The 16,225-nt window shown below is 56.0% G+C and overlaps 3 protein-coding genes across 7 annotated transcripts in view; all 3 read right to left on the bottom strand.

Annotated features, from left to right (window-relative positions):
* The window catches only part of LOC148108626 (apolipoprotein L3-like), a 67,253-nt gene extending 64,659 nt beyond the window's left edge, over window positions 1-2,594 (bottom strand). The window contains exon 1 of the mRNA XM_087868752.1: window positions 2,499-2,594. The gene's annotated coding sequence lies outside the window, so the exon portion shown is untranslated. The remainder of the gene's footprint in view (window positions 1-2,498) is intronic.
* The window catches only part of LOC123780735 (apolipoprotein L3-like), a 29,120-nt gene extending 26,515 nt beyond the window's left edge, over window positions 1-2,605 (bottom strand). The window contains exons 1-3 of one of the 5 annotated variants that reach the window (XM_045779813.2): window positions 2,499-2,605; window positions 2,121-2,190; window positions 1,151-1,194 (exon numbers count right to left, since the gene is read on the bottom strand). The gene's annotated coding sequence lies outside the window, so the exon portion shown is untranslated. Of the gene's footprint in view, window positions 1-1,150; window positions 1,195-2,120; window positions 2,368-2,498 lie in introns of those variants that run through there. The other 4 variants (XM_087868741.1, XM_087868740.1, XM_087868742.1 and 1 more) reach the window with 4 other exon arrangements.
* A 6,231-nt stretch (window positions 2,606-8,836) lies between these two features.
* MYH9 (myosin heavy chain 9) overlaps window positions 8,837-16,225 on the bottom strand; it is an 89,321-nt gene continuing 81,932 nt past the window's right edge. The window contains exons 33-41 of the mRNA XM_045780077.2: window positions 15,956-16,168; window positions 15,541-15,702; window positions 14,049-14,177; window positions 13,012-13,100; window positions 12,798-12,921; window positions 12,302-12,510; window positions 11,635-11,743; window positions 11,355-11,527; window positions 8,837-10,415 (exon numbers count right to left, since the gene is read on the bottom strand). Coding sequence (XP_045636033.1) covers window positions 10,298-10,415; window positions 11,355-11,527; window positions 11,635-11,743; window positions 12,302-12,510; window positions 12,798-12,921; window positions 13,012-13,100; window positions 14,049-14,177; window positions 15,541-15,702; window positions 15,956-16,168 — 1,326 coding nt within the window. The 3' untranslated portion in view covers window positions 8,837-10,297. The remainder of the gene's footprint in view (window positions 10,416-11,354; window positions 11,528-11,634; window positions 11,744-12,301; window positions 12,511-12,797; window positions 12,922-13,011; window positions 13,101-14,048; window positions 14,178-15,540; window positions 15,703-15,955; window positions 16,169-16,225) is intronic.

Here is a 16,225-nt window from a genome sequence, read left to right as displayed (position 1 = left end):
GGGGGGGGAGTGGCAGGCAGAGGGAGAGGAAGAAGCAGAGTGCCCACTGAGCAGGGAGCCCCAGGCAGCCAAAGGACATCATGAAGCACAAGGACCAAGAGCAAAGGCAGAGCAGGAGGAGCGTGCTGGCAGAAAGAGCCAGACCCTGGATGACGCCAAACATTTGCAAATGTGTCTGCACTCTCTGTCCCATTCTTCCATCCTCCGCTATACTTGGCCGGGCCCCGACCCTTGTCTTGGGCCTCCGCTGGGTTTGATGCTGGACAGTGCTCCCTCCTGCCTCATCAGTACCCGGGTGTCCTTGGCCAGCCTGCAGGTTGTCAGTTCCCGGCACGGCTGTCAGGAGGAGAAGGAGGGAAGCAGCCTGCCCCTGCCCACCAGCACAGCCCGGACAGGACACGGAGCCCTCCCATCCCTACCGGCTCCGTCTAAGCTCTCCAGAGGCAGCAGCACAGAGACTCTCACCAAAGCATCTCCCCACAAGCAGCTGCAGGCATGCTCCTCGGGCGGGGAAAGGGGAGACTAAGACAGGCTCAAACTCCTTAGCCTGGACCCCACCCTGGGCTCCCTAATGCTCCCACTCCTGTCTTCCGCACTGCTCCCTGCCTCCATGGTGCCTTGGCCCAGAGACCCTCAAGGACCCCTCACTTCCTGCTTCTTTTCTTTTTTTATTTTTTAATTTTTATTTGAAGTAGGCTCCAGGCCCAACATGGAGCTTAAACTCAAAATCCCGAGATGGAGAGTCGCACGCAGGCTGTAAGGACTGAGCCAGCCCAAGCCCCTCCTTGCTTCTGATCACACCTCAGCCTCCAGGCCTTTGCTTATGCTACTCCCTTCCCCTGGAATACCTTTTTCCCACTTCCTCACCTTGTAAAAGTGTAGCTGTGTGTGGAAGCCCAGCTCACCTGCTGCCTCCCCTACCAGCTGCCCCCCACTGACTCCAGACTCCCCTTGAATGTGCACTGTCCTGAGTGCGGTCCTCTCTGTGTGTTCTCCTCTGTCCCGCTCTGAGCACTGCCGGGGGCCTATCTAGTCCCTGCCTGAACTCCTGTTCCAGGGCCTCCCGGGGGACCCTCTGCCCTGGGTCTCCAGGGCACAGCCCAGCTCAGATCTGAGCTGCGGGAGCCACAGCACAGCCAGCTTCACTCACCGCTCAGCAATTCCACTGGTCTCTGCTAACTTGATGAAAAGCTCCTGCAGGCCAAGAACAAATAAGACTAGGTCTCAGATTTCACAGGAATTACCCTTCTGATTCAACGTGCTTTGGACAGTTCTATCAGATTTCCTGGAGCTTCCATTTAATTCCTCATGTCTTTGTACTCCAGCCATAATGGTTTTTATATGAGGAGAAAGAGGAAGAGGGAATTGCAGAAAAACATGGCTGTCCTGATGTCTGAGCCTTGGCAGGACTTTCCAAAGCCTCGCCTCCCCCAGGGTGGTCAGGCCAGGTGTGGATGTTGGGCCCCACTCCCTCCACCCTCACCCTACTTTTGTTCCCTAACGAAGGGTGGGCCTCATTTCCTTAGCGCACTTCAGGTTCCTTTGAAGCCATAAAAAAAGCCAAGTTTCTATGGATTGTAGCCGGCATCTGTTAAAGATGTCTTGAACCAGGAGGAGAAGAAGAGGAGGAGGACAAAGAAGGAGGAGGAGAAGGACGAGGAAGAGGAGGAAGGAGAGGAGGAGGGGAAGGAATAGGAGGAGAAAGAGGAAGAGGGGGAGGAAGAGAAGGAAAAACTGAAAGGCTTGTACAAAATCAACCAATCAATCAATAAATCCCAACAGGACCTAAATGTAAGCTAGAGAGAAAAAGCTACAAATGTCCTGGAAGACATGTTTTTAAAAAATAATGTGGAGTTGGGGAAATTTTTAAGCAAGATGCAAATCCCAGATGCCATAAAGGGGAAGTTTCAGTTATCTGACCTCTTAAAAAATAAAAATTGCAAAGGACACCATGAACTAAGTCAGACGACAGGGAGAAGCCAGGAGGCAGTACCCTCGATACTTAGAGTAGTCGAAAGCTGAGCACGCACGAAACACGGCAGATCCTGTGAATTAACAGGAAAAGACTGAAGACAAGTTTTTAGAGATGTGAACAAACAATTCCCAGGGATGGCACTCACCCAGGGTCACAGAGCTCCTGGTGGGCGCCGGCAGGACAGAAGGGAAGACCAGGCCTTCTGACGCAGCTGTCTGAGGAGAAATGGGACTTTAACATTCCCAAGGCTTCTAGGTTTGCCTCTGCCGGCATAAACACAGATAAAACTCACGCCCTCATTGTCGACCCCACAAGTCTACAGTTTGCTGTTTTCAGTTTCGATGACTGGACCATCTATGCTGTGGCCCTTCCCACCCCCGGCCACTCCCTTCTTTCTGCTGCAGTTTCACAGGCCTGCTCTTCTCTTCCTGCCCCACAATGGGGGGAACAGAGGGCCCCGTGGGGGGCAGGGAGCCAAGCCCAGACATCTCCCTGCTCTGGGGCCCCCACCCTCCGAGCTCACCAAGGAATCTTCTGGGAGCTGAAGCACATCCAGCAGTTCCTAGCTGGGAGGACCTGGCTGGGAGTCTGTGTAGTAATCACACCCGGAGCCCAAACACATGGACCTAAAGGGAAACTGAAAGCATCCACTTCAAGCAGCTCCTGATGAAACAAACACACCCAGGCTGGTCCTAGTGTCCTACCCTCCCTAGTCTGCCCTGACTGCCTCAAAGGGACAGCCCCACACCTGCGTTCCAGGTCCTTCCCTACTCAGCCCTCCTGCCACTGACAGACTGTGGGACCCTCAGCTAATGAGTCTCCCCACAGACCAACGCCCACTCTGGGTGCTTCTTCCCAGCTTCTCCTCTCTGTCCCTCCCACCCCACTTCCTCGTGCGCCTGTGTCTGTCCGTGTCCTCCCCCCACCCCTTTGGATCTAATCAGGACTCTGGACTTGTCCCTGATGTCAGCACAGCCCCAGGAGGCCCGCCCTTGGTAGCCAAGTGCTGTTTGCAGGGATGCAGACATTTGCAGGAGAGAGCTGAGGAAACACTGCTGTTTTCTAGCCCGCTTGTTTCTGCTTGATGACAGATGTCTTTCTTTCTAAAGGAGGACTCTTCTAGGAAGGCTAGTGTTAGGAAAGAGCAAATGGAAACAGCCAGCGAGCCATGTTTCCCGCATGGTCCCTGAGCAGAGCAGCGGCCGTGGCCAAAGCTGAGTGTGTGCCAGGCGCTGTGGGGACCGGCCACGCAGGCAGGTCTGGTTCCCCTGGCAACCCTAGGAGAGACGGGCCCCTGCACAGATACAGAAGCTGAGCGGAAAAGGCCCCACGGCTTGGGAGAGCTGTAGCAGCCGCACTGCTGTGGGCTTTTCTGCTTTGCCCTGGCCAAGGGGCTGGGGGTGGCCCGCACCCCGCCTCCCGCCCCCACACCCGTGCACAGGGAAGCCAACCAGACCCTTCCTTCTGGGGTCCCTGGGCACATGTCCCTGGGGCATCGTGGCTCCTCCCCAGCTTTGAGGGAGGGACAGAGTGACAGAATGATGACCCAAGAATCGCACTCCAGGGCTTGAGATGATCAACCCACGGGTGGGCCAGGAGCTGGGCCTGAATTTGCAGATGGGGAAAGCCAGGTGAGGGGACAGGTGGTGGCTTGGGAAGAGACAAAACAGGTGGCCTATGTAGTCAGCTTTGGAATTCAACCAAGATTTCCAAAACAAAGGAGCCTCCTGGGCGGGTTAGGTGGTGGGGCAGCCTGGCTCCTTAGCCAGCAGTGTTTATGGAGATGGCCCTCTTTCAGAAAGTGGATGCAAGGGCAGTCAAAGCCTAAATTGGGCACTCGTATTACAAAAAAAGAGGGGCGCCTGGCTGGCTCAGTCCGTGGAGTGTGTGATTCTTGATCAGGGCCGTGAGTTCCAGTCCCACATTGGGAGGAAAGATTACTAAAAAAAAAAATAAAATAAACTTCTAAAAAAACTCCAACTACAATAAAAGAAAAACAACAATAGTGGTGCTGGTCACACAACATTGTGAGAGCTTTTAATATTACTGAAGTGTAGCCTTAACAATGGCTGATGGGAATGTGGAGTTATGCATATTTCACCCCAATAAAAAAAGGGAAAAAAGGCAGTCACACAAGGACAAATGCTGGACGATTCTACTCCTATGAGGTACTTAGCACCCTAAAGCAGTCAAACTCATAAAGAGGAAAGGACAGCAGGGGTTGCCAGGGGTGGTGAGACTGAGCCCCGCCTGGGGTTCAGAGAGGAGTCTGGTTGAGGATTCTCTCCCTCTGCCTCTCCCCCTGCTCGTGTGCTCTCCCTCCCTCTCTAGCTCTCAAATGGATGAAAGGATCTTTAAAAAAACTTTTTTTTTTAATAAAAAAAAAATGGTTACAACGGTGAACAACATCCCACGACCTGGATGGACCCAGAGGGTACAATGCTAAGCGGAATCAGAGAAAGACAAGCGCCATATGAGTTCACTCGTGTGTTGAATCTAAGAAAGAAAACAGATGAACCAAGAAAAAAAGACACAAACAAAAAAAACAGACCTTTTCTTTTTTTGTGAATGTTTCAAGTTTTTATTTAAGTCAGACTCTTAAACACAGAGAAAACACACTGGTGGTTGCAGAGGGGAGGCGGGTGGGCGGATGAGGGGGGCAGGGGCTGGGGGCGAGGAGCGCACTTGCGATGAGCACTGAGTAGGGCAGGAAACTGCTGGATCCCTACAGTGCACACCGGAAACTGCTCTCACACCGCATGTTGACTGTACTGGAATTCGAACTTTTAAAATTCATTAATTAATTTTTTAAAAGATTTAATTTTATCACGACGAGCGCTGAGAGATACAAGGAATTGTCTCCTCATATTGCACACCTGAAACGAACAGAACGCTGTGTATTAACTATACTTGAATAAAAACAAAATAAGAAACAAAAAATCATAAATCCTTACGAAGCCCAGTCTTGGTGGAAAAACCATAACAGCACCTGACCCTTTACTAACACTTTGCAAAGCATTTCCACGCATGATGGTATCTGCCACCACGGCCCTGGGAGGAAAACAATTTTATTTTATTTATGTATTTGAGAGGCAGGCAGACAGAGACAGCAAGCAAGGAGGAGAGGGAGAAGGAGGCTCCCTGTTGAGCGGGGAGCTCAATCTGAGACTTGATCCCAGGGCCCTGAGATCATGACCTGAACCGAAGGCAGATGCCCAACCGACTGAGCCACGCAGGCGCCCAGGAAAACATTTCTTCTCCTCGTCTCACAGAAGAGAAACCTGTGGTTCAGATGGCTGACCCCGCTTGCCCCAAAGCTGGTTTTCCTCGATTTCTTCTCTGGCTCCCACGCGGTCCCCTGTGAAACTGTGGGACGGTGGCGCCAGGAAGACAGAGGGGAGCCTGCTGGGGGCGCTCTCTGCAGCCGGTGGCTCCACGGGTTAGAAGGCAGATGGGAACTCTCTTGATGAGGGAGGGAGCTGTTCATGTAGGGATTTAGTCCTGCTTTTAAGAAAAAGAAGGAAGATCCCTCTCTGCCCAGCTGCAAGGCACTCCCCACTGCTGGGGGCCAGCGAGAAACCGTCACAACCCTGAATTTATCTTCTTCCCTGCAGAACTTGTATTCCCAACAACCCTCCCCAGTTTCCTCCTAAAAGGTAGTAAAAGCTCCCTTCCCTTTGTCTCTTGGGGCTTGCTTGTGGTTTGCCATGGTTTGTCCCGAATTCCAATTCCTCTGCTGTTCCCGAATAAACTCATTTTGCTGGTGAAAGAGCGATTTTATTTTTCAGGTTGACAGCCCAGAGGGAGAGAAACCCTTAAAACCCTCAAGTATTCTGAAAATTTTCATCCCTAAGTTCTCCCTGTTGGCTGGAGACAAGTCACAAAACTTCAAATACCATGAGAACTGGCTGCCCGATCTCAGCCAGCGGTGGGGGCCAGCCCGGCAGTCTGAGTCCCTAGTGGCCGCAGGGGGGCTGGGTCTGGCTGCGCCCACGATGGCCCATGGCAACTGGTGCAGTGTTGGATGCTCCTGACATGGGTCCCCGCCTCCAGGGGGTTGGACAAGCTGCCTGAAGAGCGCTGTGGGCCCAAACTCCCCTGCGTCCAGGTCCCCCTTTCACAAACAGTGGAGACGATGGGGTATCACACAGCCCTGCTTGAATATGTGCCCCCCACCCCGTTTCTCACTGCACCTTGGCACACAGTAGGTGCTCAATTAATAAGAATTGCTATTTCCGGGGCTCAGGTCATAATCTCGGGGTCCTGGGATCGAGCTCCGCATCTGGCGCCCTGCTCAGCGGGGAGTCCACTTCTCCCTCTCCCTCAGCTGCTCCCCTGCTTGTGCTCTCTCTCCAATAAATAAATAAATTCTAAAAAAAAAATTATTTTTTTAAAAAGAATTACTATTTCCTGAGCGCTCACTGTGTAGGGCAGGCACTGAGCAATCACGGCATCTGGTGACCTCCTTCCGTCTGGGTGCCGGCTGTCCCGATCACCTCCACGTACAGACGAGGACACACACACACTTAAATTTTGAGAATGAGGTTGTTTTCCCCAGACCACGAAGCTGGCCGTGGCTTCCCTACCTTTGCCCACTGATCCTCCCCATCACCACCACTATTCAGCTCTAGAATCACAGGCTTAAAAAAAACCCACAAACATAGACTCACAAGACAAAAAAGTACAGTCCTGTGTACCTTTCACCCCATTTCCCCAGTGGTGACACCTTCCCTAGCTACTATGGTCATTGTCAAAGCGAGGACACGGACCCGGGTTCAAGGAACTGGATGACAGACCTCACTCAAATCTCCCCAGTTTTTGCCCCACACTCCGTCTGCCTGTACGAGAGCCCTAGGACCCGTCGATTCACGGGCCTCTCACAACACTCCAGATTGTTCTGTCTCTGCAAGCAAGCTCCCTGGCACTAACCTTTTAGGGTCACTAACCTTCCCATGACTTCCCTAACTCCTGGCAACCACCAACCTGCTTTCCATCTCTGTAATTTTGGCATTTTGAGAATATTTGATAAGTGGAATCATTCAGTATGTAACACTTTAAGGCTGGCTTTTAAAAAATTCACCCAGCGTAATGCACTTGAGCCCCATCCAAGTTGCTGCCTGTACAAATAGTTCTTTCCTTTCTGTGGCTGCGTGATCAGGCTCTAAACAGAGACAGGAGCTTGGAGGCCCCTCCCAACCTCCCAGTGCACCGGGATCCCCTCCAGAGCCCCCAGGTGTGGGGGTTCCACCTCCAGGAAGCAGCAGCTTTTCTGCAGGAAGAGACCTACCTGATGATGGCTTCCTCGCCCTGCCCTGTTCTGACTACTCCCTCCCTGTCCCTTTCCAAAATGTGCGCTATGAACTTCTTTCCCTCTCTGCGTGGTGGGTGGATCGGGCGACCCTGGCACCGCCCCTCCCTCGTGGCAGGGCGGGACCCTGTCCGGCACTTCCCCTGCACAAAGTACAGAGCCCAGTCATGGATCTGAAGGGGGGAGGCCGGATATTTGCTGAGTACTGCAGTGGGTTGAATGGTGGTCCCTAGAGACATGCCCATGACCTCATCTCTGCACCCCGTAACTATGACTTTATGCGGAAAGACCTTACGTCTTCGCAAATCCTCTAAGTTAAAGATCTTGAGATCATCACAGAGTATCTGGGTGGGCCCTAAATCCAATGACTAGGGTCCTTACCAGAGATACCCAGAGGTGACACAGCCGGGAGCTGTGGGTTGGAAGGCCATGTGAAGGCAGAGGCAGAGATCGGAGGGACGCCCGGAGGCGCCGCAGCTGGAGAGGCAAAAAGTTCTCCCCTGGAGCCTCGAAGACAGGGAGAAGCACCCAGAGTCCTCTGGAGACTGGCTACCCCACCTGTCATCTGCGGCTCCCTCCCCAGGGGCTGCGAGCTCACCTGCACAGGCGCAGGGGCTGAAGGAGTGGGCTGATGGAGGCCCACAGCCCGGCCTGCCTAGAAGCTCACAGCTTTCCGTAGCAGCTGAACAGGCCACATAGTGGTCCCAGGACCCCGGAGGCGCACAGGTGGGCTGCTTGGGTCCACGCCACAGCCCTTCTCTAAGGAATGCCTTTCCCTCTCTCTTGCAGCTGCAGGGACCTCTTATTTTCCTTGTCCTTGTACTCCAGGAGCCCAGTTTCCCTTAGCCTTTGCTGAAGAACCAAGGAAGGAACAAAAGTTCCGTGGCTTTCTGCTCCAGTATCCACAGGCCCGGTCACCGACTCCCTCGAACTCAGGACGAACCTCCAGAGCGCAGGCTTTGTCTGACAACTAAGGACGCTCCCGGAAGTAAGCACTGAGGTCTGTGTCCCTAACCCCATCCCGGAAGTAAGCACTGAGGTCTGTGTCCCTAACCCCATCACAGGCACAGTGGGTGCTCAGTAACTGAAGTGAACAGAGGTTTCTAGGAGACCCTCTTAGCATCCTTGCCCCTGGCCCAGGCTGCCTTTCTAGCTTACCTTTCCTGCACGACTGCCACCCCTCACCCAAGCCTGTGCCTCGGCCATGCTGCACTACGGAAAGCTTCTAGAAGATGAACAAAGGCATGCCTGAGTGGCTCAGTCGCTTAAGCGTCTGCCTTCAGCTCAGGTCATGATCCCCGGGTCCTGGGATGGAGTCCTGCATCCAGCTCTCTGCTTAGCCAGGAGTCTGCTTCTCCCTCCCCCTGCTCTTGTGCTCTCTCCCCCCCTCCCCCTCTCAAAGAAAGAAATAAATTCTAAAAAAAAAAAAAAAAACAAACAAAACAAAAAACAAACCAGAAGATGCACAAAGTAGGTGCCCACTTGCAGAAGCCACGCACAGCCCCCCGTCCAGGCCACCCGCGTGGGCAGACAGATGCCAGCAGACACATGGCTCGTAGCACATGGTACTCTTTATTGTGACGCTCAGTGGAAAACATCTGTAAACCAGCTTACTGTAGTGGTGACGGCTGTAACACATGCTAAGGCACTTTCGTTATATAAAAAAGGGGTGGGGCTGGGAGCTCCATTCACTCCTTTGTGACAGCAACTGGGACCTGAATTCAGAGCTTTTTAGGCATATGTAGCTTTCATATATCTTCATGATTCGTTGAGCTTGTTTTCTTTAAAAAAAAAAATGCCTTCTTTGCCATAAGTAAGTCTAAATGCAGCATATACAAAACAGTTAGGAATACAGGTAAATTCAGCAACCAGTGTAGACCAGTGTAGGACAAGCTACTCTCTTCTAAACATGGTTCCAAAGGAAAGGCAGTGATAAAGACTTGGAATTTTATCATTTATTTTAAGAAGGGGAAAAAAAAAACTTTTTTTTTTTCCTTTCAAACACATCCGTGCAGATGGCAGATTTTTAAACCATACTGAGTCGACAGTGCAGATAATCTACCCTCGAGCCCCAGTCCTAGGATAGGTACAAGGTTATGTGGGAGGGCCACTGGCCCTTTGCAATGCGCTGGCTGTCAGACTTGGGACAAGTCCCTTAACCATTAAATATATTTGGTCCCCGAGAATGCTGGGAGAAGCCACCACTGGCCTTTCCAGCTTGGCCCCAAGGCCCTGTCTGCTCGGCCCAGCAGCCCCACGGTGGCAGGGGCCAGCTGCCCTCCGCAAAGGAGGGAAGGGGGTCGTCATTGCACTTGAGACACTTTGAAAGAGAAAGGGGACCACTGTGGCACTGCCCAGAGCGGATGGGGAGGACGATTCTCCTTCCCCGCCCCCCGCATTCTGTGCCCTGCACAGAGGGGGCGTCCCTGGGCCTGCTCTTACCCAATCACCCAGGGCTCAGGGGAGTGGGGGGCCGACGGGGCAGAGGTTGTGAGGTCGCCGTGTGTGATTGCCAACAGCAAAGGAGGAAGGGGAGCTGGTGGCAGAGGTGGGGGAAGGTGACAACTCTTCTGGGGCGTCGGGCTATCAAAACTTCTTAGTCTGAAGAAAAATAGATTCGTAGAAAACTCTCTTTGCCCATCCCCAGTGGCCTCCCCTCCTTGCCTCACCATCTTGTGCTGTGCGGCAAGAGAGGGCCAAAGATCCTGCTGGTCACTCTGTTCCCAGGCCAGGGGCCCAAGACTCTGACTCTTTGGTATCAGGTTCTGAGGGTGGGAAGGGAACGGGAGGGGACTGCAGCCGAGGAAGCCAAACGCCCTCAGAAGGGCCTGGGGGGTGGGCAGGGAGGCACAGGCCTGAGGTCCCCTGGCCTGGTGGGACTGGGTGGGGCGGTCACGGTCACAGCAGTCCCAAGAAGGTGGAGGGGGGTGCTGCGGGGGCTGGAAAGGGGAGGCGGAGTCATCTGTCGGTCTGTCCGTCCGTCCCGGGCAGCAGGAGGGCAGCAGGAGGAGAAGTTACTCGGCAGCTTTGGCCTCAGCCCCGTCTGCTTTGCCGTCCACCTCCTCGTCCGAGCAGTCGCCAGCACCTTTCCGGGCCATTCGGCGCGGCACGACAAACGGCAGGTCCCCTCGCCTGGGGACAGAGGCACAGGGTCAGCATGGCCGGCCAGGGTGGCCAAGTACAGCTCTCACACTTTAAAGTGTGAGGGACTTTAGGCCCTAACATCTTTAGAGGGACACTAGGCCCTAACATCCTGGGTGGGGAGGGGAGGGGGAAGCACTGTGGAGCCTCGGGAACCACAGCCTCCCACTTTACTGCAAAACACGAGTAAAAACATGTCAGGAAGCTGGGACTGACTGCAAGAGAGAAAGGCCCAGGAGGGGACGGAGTCACCTTCTGCAAGATGCCACTCTTCACACAAACGCTCAAACTTCCTACAAAACAGCTAAAACCAAGAGATAGAGAGGAACTCCACCCCGGACGCAAACACCAACCCCTCTTCCAATCACGTGAACACCCTTAATGTTAAGTACGGACTAGAACGTCTGCTCCGGTTGCTTTTACGCTTATGCGAGAGAGGAACTGAGAATCTTGGAGCGAAAGAGCCTCTGCCTCCACCTCCCGATCCTTCTTCAACGGTGCCGGTGCCGCTGCCGCTCCCGGAGAAACGCACGACGGCCCCACGGCCGCACAGGCCCGGACGGAGAAGCGCCGCGGGCCGCACTCGGCCAACGCGAACGGGGACCGGCGGGCCACCCTGAGCGCCCGCTAAGGCCCGCCGTGCGACCTGGACACCTCGTCGGCAGGCTGGGAGCAGCCCCGCGGTCCGAGTTTTCAGGCGAGACGGGCCGGACGAGCCCCAGGGCTCCGCGTTTGCTCGGGAGGCCGGGCACCGGCGCGGGGGGCGCCTGCCCGCCCAGCAGCGAGGACGGCGCGGCACGGGGGTGCCCACGGACGGGCACGCACAGAGCCGGCTTCGGGGAGCCCCGTTTGAAACGTGCTCCCCGAGCGCAGGAACCCGGTGGAGGGGAAGCGGCGGCGCGAGGGCGCCGGGGCGGCGGCGGGGCTCACCTGAGCTTGCTCTTGAGGGTGCTGACCTCGCGGTTCATGGCGTCGGCCGTCTCGGTGGCGTCTTCCAGCTCGCGCTGCAGCTTCCGGCGGGACGCGTTGGCCCGCTGGGCCTCCTCCTCGGCCTCCTCCAGCTGCCGCTTGAGCTGCTTCAGGCGGGTGGACGCCTTGTCAGCCTGCGGAGACGTGCGGCCAGCGGCCCGGGTCAGAGGCTCCGGCGCGGGAGGCGCCCCAGGCCCCGCGGCCCCAGGCCCCGCGGCCCCGCGCATGCGCGCACACACACCTGGTCCTTGAACTGCTCGGCGTTCCTCCGCTCATCGTCCACCTGCAGCAGCACGTCCTTCAGCTTCTTCTCGGCCCGACGCACCTGCTTGCAGGCTGCCTGGCGCTCCCTGCAGGGCACAGACGCAGCGGCTCAGGGACCTTCCTTCACAGGGTCCAGCCACCCACCGCCAGCTGGACAACCCGCCCTCGGGCTCACTGGCATCTCCCCCACGGGGAGGCCGGCCATCGTTCGGCCACCGAACACCCACGACATGCTTGGTCTCCTACGGGGGGAGGCACAGTGACTACCCCATTTCACAGATGAAGAAATGGGCTCAGGGAGGGAGGGGACACAATCCAAAGAGCAGGCATATAGCAAGGAAAGGGAAAACTGAGATTTGGGGCTCGGCGTGACCGGCCCATTCCCTCCAAAGAAGCCTCAGTCTTGCTGAGCCCACAGACTGGCTGCCCCCTGGGCAGGAACCCCCACCTCTGTCTGATTCCACCCCCAGAGACAGTTGTCAAAACCCCCAACTGTAGAGGTGGGCCATGGGCTCCTATGCAAACTCCGTGAAGCCCCAGCAGAAGGGGTGAGCGACCGTCAGGAGGCTGATGACGGCCTCCAGGGCTTGGGCAGGCACAGAGGGGCCTGCAGGCTGCTGCAGGTGATGGACACAAACACGTACTTGGTCTCGTTGTCCAGCTGCTCCTCCAGCTGTGCGATCTTGGCCTCCAGGGCGGTGATGGAAGCCTTGTACTTGGACTTGACAGCGCCCTCCATCTCCTGCAGCTTGACCTTAAGCTCCTTGTTCTGGCGCTCCAGCTGCTGCCGCAGGTTCTCGTTCTTCTGGGCATGGCTGCGCTCGAGGTTCAGGTCGGTGTTGATCTGGTCGATCTGCGGGAAGGAGGGCTGGTGACCACAGGAAGGCCGGGGGTTCCTGGCTGGGGCAGAGGTGGGGCCACTGGGTCCTGCAGAGCCCCTAAAAATACCAGGCCCTGGGCCCCAAGCTCTGGGCCCTCCCAGAAAAGGGAGCTCTCCCAAAGCCTGGGTCCAGAGACCAAAACCAAGGTGGCAGGACACACTCCCCAAACCACAGCGAGCACTGGGCTCCCGCCAGCAACTGTCTGGGAGGAATACAGCCTGACGCAAAAGAAACACCCGGCGGCCCTGGCCCCGCCCACCTGCAGGTTCGCCTTCTTCAGCCGGTCGTTCACCAGCTCCGTGTTGCTCTGCTCCTCCTCCAGCTCCTCCTCCAGCTGGGCAATGCGGGCCTCCAAGCGCCGCTTCTCCTCCAACGCCAGGGCTCTGGGTGAGGGCAGGGAGAAGTGAGACAGGACCTGTCCCAGAGGACGGGCACCCCCTACCCTCCACTGAACACGCCACGCCACGGCTCACCCTTTGCCGCTGCTGTTGGCAATCTCATCGGCCAGCTCATCCCGCTCCTGCTGGGCCTGGCGCTTGGCACGCTCGGCGGCTGCCAGTTCCTGCCATGAGAACACAGACTGTGACCCTCTGGGGCGGCCCAAAGCCCCGCATGCCCCCCTCTCCCATTCCTGGTACTCTGTAGCACCATGCTCCCTGAGCCCCTGGCCCTTCCTCTCAAACCCCCTCCCAGGTCTGCCTCCTCCATGAAGCCCTTCCTCATGAGCCCGTCTGGCTCACAGGGCTGATTCCTTCCAATGAGGCCATGGCCTAGGCACCACATTTGCAAAGCCCCTTTATCTAAGAGTCAGGAGCCAAGTCACGTGCTGGGGATGTAGAGATAAAACTGTCCCGCCCTAATGGGATGCTGCTCCCTCTACATTCTGGGGAGACCAGAAGTCGGGGGACAAGGCAGGAATATGAGTTAGGGCGAGAGCAAGTAGTCTCTGAAAGCCAGGTGGGTAAGGTGTTCTCAACAGAGACCCACACACAACCTCAGAGGGAGGGCTCACCCCAGGCCCAGGCAAGAGAGAGAGCACAGCCATCAGGCGAGAGTGACCGAGGACATGCCTGGACACCCAGCCCCGCTAGGAGCACTGGGTGGCCAGTCACCTCATGCTAAAGAAGACCGCCTAGGGCGGAGGGAAGTCTTCCATGATATGCCTCACGTGTGACAGACAAGGCGGCAGGGGGAAGGAGTCCCCCCACCCCCGCCCCACCAAGCGCCAATGCTCAGCAGGAGGTGGTAATCACCACAAAGTCTCATTTCATGCAAGGGAGCTGGCCCCAAAAGGTGACAATTTAATTCACGCACACTTTCGTCATACCAGGAAGCCCGGCTACTTAATGAAACCCTGCAGGGAGTTCTTTTAGGAAGCCCAAACCACCCCAGCCCGCCGGAGCTGGGCTCGTTGGCTGCCAGCTGTGCTGGCTGGCCCGGGCCGGCTGGGTGAAGGCCGTGGGCTGCCCCCTGCTGGCGAGCCCAAGTGCCCTCCCGGGGCCCGGCCCACCTCCTGCAGCTGGATCATCTCGGCCTCCATGCTCTTCAGCTTCTTCTCGTTCTCCTTGGCCTGCGCCAGGATCTCCTCGCGGGAGGCACGTGTGTCCTCCAGCTCCCGCATGTAGTCCTTCATCTGGGCCTGGGGTGGGCAGGAGAGGCTTGGTACCCCCACCACGGCCACCACCCCTCTCAAGGATACCCCACCCCCAGGAACCTCAGGCTGCGTTCAGCCTGGCACCATATGTAACCAACGTAACAGTGAAAGGGCAAAATAATAAGGACACACGTCTCTTTCATCCGATGTCGTTTTCACACGTTTTTGATCATCAGGATTTATGAAGCACACCTTTGGCCGGGTCAGTCACTGGCTACACGTGAGCCCGAGCTGCCATCTGGGCTATACTTTCTACAACTTCCTGTTGACCTGCATGTTGGCTCTGATGCCCCGGGACACCCGCTCCTCTGCGTCAACGTCCACCTGCCAGGTCAGCGCCCCCCCACTTCGCAAAAACACATTTCCTTTGTTCTTCTCCTGTGATTGGTTTTAACTCTAAAGATCTTGGTCAAATAGCTTTGTTTTTCTTTCCGCAGATAAATCCTACACTGGGATCCCCCAGGCCACATGGTACCAGGTACACCTGCCATCAGCAACGAGGGCACCTACACCCTACGACCTCGCCAACAGACGCTGAATTTGTTCTTCCTGCTGCTGGTTTTCTGGGTGTCATGTGGCTTTTCAAAGCTGTTTTTTAAAATTTGTTATCTTTGGGGCACCTGGGTGGCTCAGTCCATTAAGCGTCTGCCTCAGGCTCAGGTCATGATCTTGGAGTCCTGGGATCAAGCCCTGCATCTGGCTCCCTGCTCAGCGGGGAGTCTGCTTCTCCCTCTGCCTCTACTCCTCCCCACCTCGTGCTCTCTAATAAATATATAAAACCTTTTAATAAATAGAATAGCATGAAATTTGTTATCTTTGATACTGATTTTGATGAGCACTAAATAACATGTGGACATACTGATGAATCACTATTATCCTACATCTGACACTAATATAAGACTGCATGCTAACTACACTAAAGTTATTATTAAAATAAAAAAACATTACAAAATTTGTGATCTTTAATTATCGGTGAGGTGAGAATTTCCCAAGTGCGTATTCTGTGCTTTGGGCGGCACACAGGGTTCTGTGCTCAGCTCCGAAGCGTCAATCACTGTCCACTATGGCCGGATCAGGTCAGGACCCGGGCCCGATCTGGTTTCCTCTGGAAATCTACCACCAAGTGACTCCGTCGCTAACGTCACTGCGTTTCTAGGTTTACGTGGGCTTGTTTCTTTGTTTACTACACACAAATCCGTGACCCTATAGCAAGTCTGCTTTCTGTTCCAGGGCGAAGGGCAGACCGGTCCATGCGCAGAGAGGGGAGGGGGCCGTCTCTCAGCGCTCACCAGCCACGGGGCTGGTCTCCCGGCCCCGCTCGAGCCCAGAGCCACAGCCGGGAGCTCACCTGCAGCTTGCGCAGCTGCTTGATGGCCTCGTCTCGGTTCTTGTTGGCGGAGTCGATGTGGGCCTCCAGGTCCTTCAGGTCCATCTCCAGCTTCTTCCGAGCGGCCACCGCCATCGAGCGCTGCTTCCTCTCGTCCTCCAGCTCCGCCTCCATCTCCCGCACCTGGGGACAGGCCCACGGCTCAGGCGGCGGCACCCACAGCCACACCCTGCTCCGCTCTGAGCCCGGGTGGGCTGCACGGGGCCTCTGGGGGCCCAGGAAGAGTACCGGCCATAAAAGAGAAGGGTCCCTGAGCCCGGAGACAGGGGACTGGAACCTAAGGACACGGGAGGAGTGGACGAGGAGCCCAACACAACCCAGGCAGAGGAAGGAGACAGGAAGCCGGCCAGGTGAGGGGTGGGGGGGTCATCCATACCTGTCGGACCAGCTGCTTCTTCTTCTCCTCGCTCTGCTCGTCGCGGCCCTGCAGGTCCCGCTCAAACTGCGCCTTCATGGCCTGCAGGTTGACCTCCAGCCGCAGCTTGGCGTCCTCGGTGGCCTGCAGCTCGTCCTCCAGCTCCTCCAGCTGGGTCTTCATCTCCTCCACCTGCTGCTCCAGGGCCCGCTTGGACTTCTCCAGCTCGTGCACCTGTGCCCCCATCCAAGGAACCCAAGTCAGGAGTGGAGGGACAAGGTCCCCAATGTC

Source organism: Ursus americanus, chromosome 17 (assembly GCF_024610735.1).
Source record: "Ursus americanus isolate L20-20 chromosome 17, mUrsAme1.1.p, whole genome shotgun sequence".
Classification (NCBI taxonomy): Eukaryota; Metazoa; Chordata; class Mammalia; order Carnivora; family Ursidae; genus Ursus; species Ursus americanus.
The sequence above is the reverse complement of the archived record's forward strand: the minus strand, read 5'-3'. Positions and strand labels throughout refer to the sequence as shown.